The 11809-nt window shown below is 35.5% G+C and overlaps 1 protein-coding gene across 1 annotated transcript in view; it reads right to left on the bottom strand.

Annotated features, from left to right (window-relative positions):
* Positions 1–1726: 1726 nt before the first annotated feature.
* KLHL1 (kelch like family member 1) overlaps positions 1727–11809 on the bottom strand; it is a gene marked incomplete at its 3' end in the record, with an annotated part of 116961 nt that continues 106878 nt past the window's right edge. The window contains exon 5 of the mRNA XM_027882953.1: positions 1727–1939. Within this exon, the coding sequence (XP_027738754.1) occupies positions 1727–1939 (213 nt within the window). The remainder of the gene's footprint in view (positions 1940–11809) is intronic.

Genomic DNA, 11809 nt, shown 5'->3' with positions numbered 1-11809 from the left:
TTGAAAAGGAAAGTAAACCTTTTAATTCCCCCATAACTTTCAGCAATTCACAGAACAGATAAAAAAGTTGTACTCCTTTCATCTGACTACTGTCAATAGCCTAACTTAACTCATTAACTTATTGGTAGATCTTGAAGATAGCAATTATAAAGAAATTTGTAAATTATAAAGAAGATTATATTATTATAAAGAAAATTATTATTCAGAACTAGTGGAGGGACCAAGAACCAATAAAGCTTTCATGATTATTCTACACAATAAGAGCTAGAAGTGAGAATAGTGTGTGAACAACTTAAGATACTTTTTGTAAGTGCTTGGCAGATTAAAAAAAACAACACTTAAAACACTGCAATTATGCACAGTGTTGCCTGTGACCTTCTCAATCGGCATAGATGTAGAAAAATAAAAAGCTCATTTTTGACATTTAAACCTTTAAAACTGTCATATTTGACTGTTTCCTTTGCACATTTTATATTAGAATGTAAAACAACAACAACAACAAAAACCCTCTGAGCTGTATAAGCACTGCTCAGCAATAGCCAAAACATATCTGTATCACTGTATCACTGTTTTAACCATAAGTGAAAAGCACAGCACTATATGGACTGCCATAAAAAAGTTTATTCCACTCCAGCCAGATTCAGTACACTATCTGAAAGGAGAATGATAGTATGGAAACATGGGAGAAAATTGATATTTAGTTGTCTAAAAAAATTTAAAAGGAAACTGAAGTCTGAATCACAGATTCATAGAAGCATTCATAGGAAGGGAGATCCAAAGGACCTCCAGTGGCCAACTAGTTTAACTTCTCACTCAAATCAGGGCTAGTGCCAACAATGGATTTGGGAATTCAGGAAAACCTTCAAGGAAGAAGATCACTTAGACTTTGAAAAAATAGCTGCATTTGTTCACTGCATTCCAAGTGATTCTGCTCAAGCCAATATCCAATCTGAACTGTCCATGTTACAAGTTGAGGGGTTTGCCTCTTATTACATTTTGTGGTACTCTTAATAATTTGGTTCCATGATCTTTCCTTCAGGTCTTAAGTTGCTATTTGGTCATCACTTAGCCTCCTCTTCACTAGACTGAACAAGACCACTTCTTCAGCTTCTCCTTTCCTAGATGATATACCATCTTGGTAGCCCATCCCTGGACCTTTTCCAATTTGTTCCTATGCCTTGTGAATCGCGGAGTACAAAATTGGAAACAATGTTGCAGGTGCAGACTTATCAGCACCAGATATTATGTGAATAATAACTTCGTATGGCCTGCTGATGGAATTTTTCCTGCTGTAGAACAATATACAATTTTCCTCATTCATACTGTTGACTCTGAATACGCAGCTCGGTATCCATCATAAGCCCCATATGTTTGAATTTTTTTTTGTTTGGTTTTTTTTTTTCTGAGAACATTTACTATTCCGTCTACCATTCATAGCATGTTATGAAATCTGCTGTTACTCTTCTTCAGTTTTACAACTCTGCCCTTCTTGCATATCTGTTGGCCCGTTTCTCAAATTTATTGAGGTCCCCCGGGGTTAAGGGCTATCAATAATTTTTTCTAATTCTCAACAGTTTTTCTTTTAAACATACAGAGTATTCAGCAGTTGCAGATTATAAACTGATGCCGGTTTTCACAATAAGACAATAACATTATTATTATAATTACTATCATTACTATCATTACTATCATTATTATTACTATTATTACATAACTGTAAAAATACCTGAGGTGGAAGGAGTGGTAATCTGATATAAGCAAGTAGCATACTTAGGTCGTTGCATCGCCTCTGCATATCATACTTCACCCACATCATTAAGGCATGGAAAATGGTCTCTTCATCAGGAACGTTCACATCATCACTAGCAAGAAGTTTATGCAGCTCATCAGCTGGTAGAAGTAAAAATTCTTGATTTCTTATCACTTCCATTATATTCTCCTGAGAAGAAGAAAGTATTTCAGATTCAGTAATACAGCAAGAAAATAAAACATGTCATAGCTAATAGGACCATAGGATTAGCCTGTATCTGCCATACCCAGACATGGGTGACCATGTTCTTACAGGTCATGAGAAAAAAAACCCCACAGATGAGTTCAACAGCTGTAGTTGCAATTCATTTATAAATATATTCAGAGAAAAATATGAAGACTATGAGTTAATATTGTAATTAAGAATTGCCAGAACTCATAAAGGCTATATTTGAAAATTTTATAAAACTCAGTTGTAAATCAGCACATTCAATATATTGTAAATCTTTATATGGACATACTACATTTTCCTGTGTTTTTCACTATCTGATCTATTTCTTAAATAACTTGTCAGTCATATACAGTTTTATTATCAATACCCAGATGATGTCTGCCTACATGCATGACAAGGCTGAGAGGAAGATCAACACCTGAACTTAGCATTACTTCTTGAATTTATTTAGAACAGATTGTTAACATCCAGTTAACATTCAAAATGTATACAGTAATTAAGGTCTCACAGTATTGAAATTTATAATACCATCATGGTTTAGGGATGGTACTCAGCAGTTCAGTGCTCTCCCCAAGACTTTCCAAACCACTTGTTGCTTTCTCACTCCCCTGCCTTTCCTCTCTCCCTCCCGCTTTGGGGCAAGCTGAAGAGGAGAACTGGAGGCACAAAAGGCAAAGCTCAGGAGCTGAGATAAGAAAAAATTTACTGGAATCAGCAATGAGATAAGAAAATGAACAGTGACAGCAACAATACTAATGAGAGAGGATAGAAGAAAGGAATACCACCCACTCCACCCCTGACAATAGACAATACTGGACAGTTCCCTCCACCTCATTTAGTGGACTGATGGAACCCCTTCTCCTCTTAAGAGATTCCCTTTGTCCCCAGCAATGACCTGAGGTGTTTCTCAGCTATGCCCCCTCCCGGCTACTGCAAAATTAACCTATTCCTGCTTGATTCACACACACAAAAATAAATCTAAACTATATAAGTTACATAAAACATATAAACTAAATAAAAAAGTTTCATTTAGTTGACTGAATCCTAAGGATTGAATTAAGCACTCCCTGAACTACAACACTGACAGGACACAACAGAATCACAGTTCTGCAGGGTATTTTTCTCCAAACATTTCTTTTAGAGTGCCTGATCTCCACGGAGAAATTGAAAATTCTTGATTCATAGACAGTTTTGAGATGAGAGTGAAGCAGTTGTATACAGGAGGCACACGAAAAAGTCCCCTTTTTTATATATAAACAAAAAAAAATATAAAAAGAAATAAAAGGAGCAGTAAGTTATAACATCTAATAAATAAAAGATAATAATGAATTTCATAATGCTATTTTGAATAGACTTTGTGAGAGCAAGACAAGAAGCAGGGAAGGAATGACAAAACTTCAGTCATCAAGTGTAAGAACATCAAAACTGAGGGAAGTGGATAATTCCACTGCTACACCTGCTTGATTCAGTTCTTAGCATATCAAAATCCAAATCAATGCTGTCTATAATTGCTTGTTTGAGTCTAGGCCATTATAACAAATTCAGAAAAAAAGGTGCAAGTCTTATAACATCAGAATTATACTCAGGCTCTAGTGTGTCACATGTTGTCCTCCTCCTCCATCCCAAGTGATAGAAGGAAATTCCTATTTCAGTTCTCCAAATAATTATTTTTTTGAAATGTACTGCTTAAATGAATTTAGTAAAAATTAACTACATTTTTTTACCGATTAAATGAATTTATTAAAAATTAACTGCATATTATTTTATATAAGGTAGCAGAGACTAATAATGAAGACCTAGACATGACAAAATCATGGCAGACAGAAGTTCCTTGAAATATGTAATGTAATTCCAGATGAAATGCATACGTGCAGATAGAATAAATTAGATAAAGCTGAAAATGATGCTTATAGCTATGAATGTAAATACTTTTATATGTAAAACTTAACTTTCAATGAGTTACTTTTTAACTTTATATACACACCCAAAGTGGGATGCTGACACAAAGACAATCAAAGGTGTTCATGTGGTCATGGACTGTATTAACCATGCTGTTAAGTTATCTTAACATAAGAGATAACTGGACTAAAACATGACTCAGTTCTTTAAATCACTAGATTAAATGTCAATATGTCCCTAAAAAATAGATTTTTATGTAACATGTTTTAATCCATTAACTCCTGATAAATTGTGTAAGTAGCACATTGCACGATAGCTTGGATATGTGAGGGAACTAGTTTGCAGGCACTTAACCACAAGTCGGCTTAATTAATTTTAATTAAAATGCCATAAAACTCAGAAAATTTCATTGCACTTCTCAATAAAATGATTTAAAGGCCAAAGTTTAATTAAACCTGGTTAAACTGACATTAAATTTCGTTATGAAAAAAATATGACTCTCCTTCTTAATAGGAACCAACTTTGCAATAGCATAATAATCTGAAGACCTAATATTATAGAGAAGCATTGTGATGGTGGAACACATTTAATGAACTCACAGAACTTTAATTAAAAATAACATTGAAAGTAGGAGCTCTAACTTCAGAATAATAATTTTAGGTTTGATTAGGTATTTTTTATAATTTTAATCTTTTTATTTGTATATATGCCTAAGAACTTATTCTAACCTCTGTACTGATTGACCATGGACCAAAAGTAAAATTAGAAAAGTTTTCATACAAAACATATAAGTTCAAATCTCTTCTTCTAAACATCTGGACTTACTCTAATTTCCTGTTGTATTTTCATGTCTAATTCCCATCAGTATTGCAGAAAATGACATTTAATAAAAATTCTTTACATAACCATATAGTTTATATATATACATATATATATATATATGCACACACACATTTATATGGTATAATCATACATATATATATATATATATAAAATACATAAATAGCAGCAATAAAATCCCATTTCTTGACCTTCAGAGCTAAAAACTCTTTCCTTTAAGTCCTTAGCATATCCTAAATTGACTATTGAATGCTTAACACTTGCTAGATAACATTTTAATTACTTGAGGTTAATTTCTTTCAGAAGAGCAAAGCATTTTTCAATGGCTTGCTGTTTTATAATAACAGAAATAATTTCTCATATTCTTATTGTGAAAAAATATCCCCCCCCCCCCCCTTTTTTTTTTTTTTTAATGTGACTAGTCTTCAGTTTTGCACTTCAGGGAACAGGATTCAACAGATTTTTGTGATCTACTAGTTAAAATTTTCAGGATAAATTGAATAAATTTTAATTATAGTGCACGATAGGAATTGAGCTGCACAGTTATAGAATCATAGTGTCATTATGGCTGGAAAAGACTTAAGATCATCAAGTTCAACCATCTTCACAACTAAACCATGTCCCTAAGTACCACATTTAGATGGTTTTTGAACACTTCCAGGGATGGTGATTTGACCACTTTCCCAGGCAGACTGTTCCAATGCTTGACCACCCCTTCAGTGAAGAAAATTTTCCTAATATCCAATATCAACCTCCCGTGACACAACTTGAGGCTATTTCCTCTCATCCTGCTCTAGCAAAGTGCTTTCAGGAATGTTTAGGTCCTCATGGGCTGATAAATCTTAATTGCAAGAGTAAGAGTGCTGAACATTAAAGCATGCCCAAGGTTATGTGACAGAGTTGTATGAGTTTTCAGGACCTGTAATTTTTGACTCTGATACTCAATAAGCTTTGTAGATCTGGTCATCACTGTCCCATAAGTCTCATAAGATCAACTGGGTTGTAACTAATGCCTCTTCTGCATGAGTCATTCACTTAGCCTTTCCCTTCAGCAAAAGCTGTAATGTTGTAATTAAGTGGAGTAGCGGATTTTTGCTTTTAATTCAGAAAAAGTAGCTTACAATAGAAAGTATGAAAGTCGCTGAACCTGCTTGAAGAAAGTTATGTGTCACTTGATTGCTCTTTCACTTTCATAAAATGGCCACATAATAACCCTTGCTGTGGGGTTATAGCATTTCCATGATAGAGCTGTTTCACTTTTAAGTCTTTTCAGTTGCACACAGGGTGAGAATTAAATAACCATGAAGTATTAGAACAGTAAAGCCACATAAACAAAATGTATCTATATTCAAAGGTAAATAAGCAAGCACTTGAATATCGGATAGATTGTGCATCATAGGAACATAACAAAATTAAACTACTACCAAATGAAATTTAATGGCATGTATCTTTATAAAAATGTCCCCAATACAAATGAATTAGGGTTGGGGTTTTTTTAACCTTGACTCGTAATGATCATTATTTCACATGGAAATAAATTATCCTGCAAAAGTGAGTTCTCATCGATGTTTATGTCATTGATTTCACTAATCAGCAGCTATTAGTTGTAAGGAAGAACCTGAAAAATATTAAATAATTTCATATGTTGACAAAGAATGCCATGTCCTGAGAGTGCTATTTAGAACCTGTTACATCAGAGTTGCCATGGAAGTAAAATGTTTAGCAGGTTTTTTTTGTTCTGGATGCAAGGGTCTTATTTAAAATGTTTTACATTTTCGTGATTTTGATGCTGTGGCCTTACCAATACAAAAATGAAAACTAATGATGAAAAAAAAAAAAAGATATCCAGATATTAGGCCTTCACTTAATTAGTACATACCTAATGTCTATGAATATTTTAAGCCCACACAGATTTTAGTTCAGACCCTAAGTTTTCCAATCTAAATAATATCGTATACTTCCTCCAGTGCTAAAGACATGGAAACAAATTTTAATTTTGGTCAAGTTTCAAACTTTTCCAGTCTGGAATTATTGCTGCTCTGTTACATTGAATTCAACTCTCTTGTTTTTAAGCCCAGTTTTCCATATCAGCTCTGTATCCTACAAGACTACACCCCCTGTCCTATTGTGTAACTTCTTTCCCAAGGAGAATGGGCTTTTCAGGCTCCTGAACTCCCATTAGACAAAGGCCCAGTATTTATTAATATGCTTATGGTCTGGTTCTCTAGCCAAATCCCAGATTCTATCTAGGAATCTGAATCTCTAGCCAAATCTCAGATGATATCTGAGAGTGAGCTCCATGTAATCCAAAGAGCTGTATGTTTTTCCAACATCAGATTACAGAAGAGATATAAAGGCTGGGGTGTTCAAAGGATAGTGGAAATAGATCACATATATATGTGTATGTTCCTCTGAACTTTGTCAGTGGGAAGAGAGACCATCAACTGCTACTTTTTGAGGAGAGCAGTCAGCAGGTTGAGGACAGAAGAGACTGTGACTGTGGACACCAGCTCACACAGCCTATTGAAATCTTAATAGAGACTTCTAGATAACTAAGTGTTCCACAATCTAAATACTTTACTCACAACTTTTAAATTAATTTTTTAAAATAAAAATAATTTGGTTTTAGGACATGAGGCTGCAGAATAAGCCATACTATAGTCTAATTCACTGTCTAATTAAATGTGGTATTGTGAGATTTCATGATCTAAATGTAGTTCAGAATCAGTTGCTCATAGATATTTACTGATATGCTCGTTTATCACAACAAACTGGCTAAAACTTTCAAGCAGTGTCAGTATGATTAATTCTTGTTTCCTCTGTTCCTGAAGGATCTTGTCTCCCACATCCTGCACTACTCTTTTTCACATCTAAGAAGATTCAAGAAGCCTAAACCTGTACACAAAAGATATACAACTTGCTAGATGGATGAGGACATCTTGCTCGCCCTGACTGAAACAATCTTCTAACACTGTTCTGGCAGGTCCTGTATCCTACAAATCCTGGAACTCCTCGGTGTTAAGCCTCAGTGCATGCATAATATTTTCTTCTTGGCATGGTATCTAGAAAAATAGAACTCTAGCAGCCTGGAAACAATTTTCTTGTTATTCATTATTCCACCTTTCTCTTTTTTTTTTTTTTTGGGGGGGGGTGGGCAGGGGAAGGAGAGAGGGGTGATTTTTAATGATTATTTACCCACCCAAAATAAAGTTTATAGAATGAGGGAGCACACTTTAGGGACCTAAAAAACTGAAATGTTTCACTTCTGTGACTTGAATAGGCCCAGACTGATATATTTGTCACTGGAAGGGTTTTCAGCACAATTTCAAGTAAATAGCAAAATAGAACATCAGTGTGAATCATCCAGATGCATTTTGGACTGAAAAGGCTGTAAGTAGCAAAAATATAGAGTCACAGTGAAAACTGTCAAAATAGTGTAGTATTGTATAGCGTGGATACACACTTTTACTGACTCTGGTGATTGTCTTGCTTTGCTGTTACTTGTATAAGATTTACCCTTAGCATTTCCCAAGTGTGGAAAATAGAAGCTGCCCGAGCATTTTAGACGGTGCTGTTTACACAGCAGGAATGAAACCCTTCTCACATAGACAGCAGAAGGACAATATTCAGGGTTTAAATTATAACACTCCAGGGAAATATTCATCATGGCAATCTCACTTTCTCACTCTCCTAGAATGACTTCTCTTTCTTCCCTACTGTACTGCTTTCGGTTATGATAGAGCTCATTTCCTTCTTAGTAGCTGGTCCAGTGCTGTGGTTTGGACTCAGTATGAGAATATTGTTGATAAATTTTGGATTTATGATAATTTTGGTTTATGTAGAGGATCACCTACTTTTATATCCTAACGGAGCACTTGTCTTGGCTACATTGATTACAGACATGGAAAAGAAAAATAAGAAAAATGGAGGGTAATAAGTTTATCAGGAACCTCACCTAACTCAAATTTGATTAAAAGAAAACTGGAAATCACAAAAAAATGATCTTGCTATTAAAGCATTAAGCTCTAGAACAGATTTCCAGTGGATAGGACAGGAGTAGGTTGGTTAGAACCAGTGTAATAACTTAGGATACAATTTACAAAAGCGATTACATGAAGTGCCTTCACAGAAATAGAGAATGGTTAAGGTTGGAAAGACCAACTACTCCACCCTCCCTGCTCAAGCAGGGTAGCAGGATTATCCTAAAGCACATTGGACATGATTGTGTCCATATGGTACACTAATATCTCCAGTGACAGAGACTCTACAAACTCTCTGGGCAGTCTGCTCCAATGCACAGTAAGAAGTTCTTCCTCATATTCAGGGGGAAGTTTTTGTTCATCAGTTTCTGACAAGAAAGGTCCATTGCCTCTTGCCCTATTGTTTGGCACCACCAGGAAGAGCCTGGCTCCATCCCCTTGACACTCTTCCTTTGGATACTTATACATTGATGTGGTCCCCTCTCAGTCACCTCTTCTTGAGGCTGAACAGTCCCATCTCCCTCAGCCTTTCCTCATAAGAGAGATGCTTCAGTCCCTTAATCATCTCCATAGCCTTTTGCTGGACCCACTCCAGGAGTTTCATGCTTCTCTTGTACTGAGAAGCACAGAACTGGACAAAGTACTCCAGATGTGGCCTCACTAGGGCTGAGCAAAGGGACAGGATCACCTCCCTTGACCTGCTGGTAATGCCCTTCCTAATGCATCTCAGGATTCTGTTGACATTCTTGGGCACAAGGACACTCTGCTGGCTCATGGAGAGCTGTTGTCCACTAGGACCTCCAGGTCTTTCTCTGCAGAGCTGCTTTCCAGCCTGTACTGGTGCATATGCTTATTAGTCCCCAGGTGTAGGAACCTGTATTTGCGCTTGTTGAATTTCAGACAGTTCCTCTCTGTTCATCTCTCGAGCCTTTCAAGGTCCTTCTGAAGGGCTGCACAGCACTCTGGGGTATCAGCCATTTCTCCCAGCTTTGTGTTGAACAGTTTTTCCGAGCAAGAAACTGCCTTGGAATCCCTTTCAGTTTTGTTTCAACCCAGTTATCCTTCTGTTGAACCTAATAACATCTGATTCACTGAAGATTGCTTCCTATAAAGGCATCATCTCAAAGACATCTGGAGATGGATAATTTGCCTCTTTCGCAGTGGCTTTCAGAAGTAATCAATCCGAACATTAAAATGTGTGACTAATATCCCATTTGAACCTGTCCGGTTTCTACTCATACATACTGATTCTTATTATGAATTTCTCACTCTGATTAATGAGCCCATTAGCACCAAAACTTAAAAACTTCAAAATAATCTCTTGGATCTTTAATAACTCAAAAAGGCTGACTGGTCATAGCCTTGCTTTTACAATTCATTCACAGTACTGTGTCTGATAACACCATATTGTAATGTTCAGGAGTGAAAGCAAGATACTTAACCATTAACACTTTCTCTTGTGATAACACCTAAAATATACTGGTAATCTCATAATCAGTCACTGACCTATCCTCACACTACTTAGCCACTGAAATCAAAAAGCAGCCAAGGGGAATTGCAAGATCATAGAGGAAAAATGCATTGCTCTATCACTCTCCACACTCTAAAGATTTGCAATAACATTGTTTCTTTTATCTTCATTATGCACCTGAAAGCATATGTGTTTTGTGTCATGTCATGTATGCTGTTGCTGGAGAATGTTTCAGTTAGTTTTGTTTGAGGGAAGTGTTTAAAAATGGTAGTTTATGTTAATATTTCAGACTCAGTATTCATTTCAACTGAAAACAAATATTTAAAGTATCATAGCAGAGACATAAGAACACCTTAGCATTTCTGATTAATTTATAGCAAATCACTGTATCGAAAAAGCTATATCTTCCAAGAGCATTATAGAAAACAAAAAGCTAGTCATATGGAAAATACAAAGTTCAGGAAATGCCTGAGTTATGTGCCTGAATCACCATCTCACACACTCTGTTTTTCATTGTTGAACTCTGATACACCTTTAAACTAACATCCAGCACAAACTGAAGCATTCCTGGGAATTTTTATTACTATGAAAGAAGAGATTATATTTCAAATTAGACAAACATTTAAATTGGGAAGAATTGTGAGAAAGAACACCTCTCAATTGAAAGGGGACATCCATAGACTTTCACTCTATAAGCAAGTTTGAAGAGACTTGTATGGTTATTACTTTCTGACATCACTTAAGACCTTCAAGCACATTATTAAATCCACATTAATGCTAAAGGATCAGTTAGGGCCCAGGGTCAGTTGAAATAGGTCCTCTCCTAGATGACTGAAATTTTTTGTATTCCACAGTATTTTGCAAAAGAGAATAATTCACACAAAGATGTCTGACCATTAACAATGGTGATTTCCACACTCTTTCCAACAAAATAATGGTATATATTAATAATAATGACACATATTATAATATAAATAACCCCTGTATTTAGCTCTTCAGTGGTTGTCAAGATACAAGCCTCCTGAAGACTTCTCACATTAAGCTGCTTGATGAAACACTTTAAAAACTATTGAACTAATGATGAAAATATATTAACCTACTATGTAAATCCCAAAAGCCAAATTTCAGATTGAAATGAAATTGTAAAACATTTATCATCCTGCACATAGTATTGGTTCAACTGACAGTTAGTCTTGTTTTACTGATGCTTTGGAAATTAGAAATTCGGAAGGAACAGACATTTTGTTTCATTCTCTCCAAGACTGTATGTTAACATCAAATAATCTTATGCTGCAACTAACCGTGATATGCATTAATTTCTTAGGATAAGTTCTTTACTAGGAAGGGAAAGGAACTTCATAGTTGTGTCTCCTTGTTGGCTGTTTTGATGTTGGATTGTTTTGATGTACACTCACCAGCTTCACCTCACAAGCTTCTTCCCATGAAAAGGAAAACTCAAACTGTAGGATTTTTATTTGAACTGGATGGCAGAAGATTCAGACTTCAGATTACTCTGTAGAACATATTCGCACATCTACTTAGATGCAGTCATCACTGATCCTTTTTTCAGTGATTTTTAATTTTCATATATTCTTTGTGAGATTAGATAACTAGAGCTGTATGCAGTATGAGAGGTGC

Source organism: Empidonax traillii, unplaced genomic scaffold (genome assembly GCF_003031625.1).
Source record: "Empidonax traillii isolate 1590-97213 ecotype Southwest subspecies unplaced genomic scaffold, ASM303162v1 scaffold115:size2055165, whole genome shotgun sequence".
Taxonomy (NCBI): Eukaryota; Metazoa; Chordata; class Aves; order Passeriformes; family Tyrannidae; genus Empidonax; species Empidonax traillii.
The sequence above is the reverse complement of the archived record's forward strand: the minus strand, read 5'-3'. Positions and strand labels throughout refer to the sequence as shown.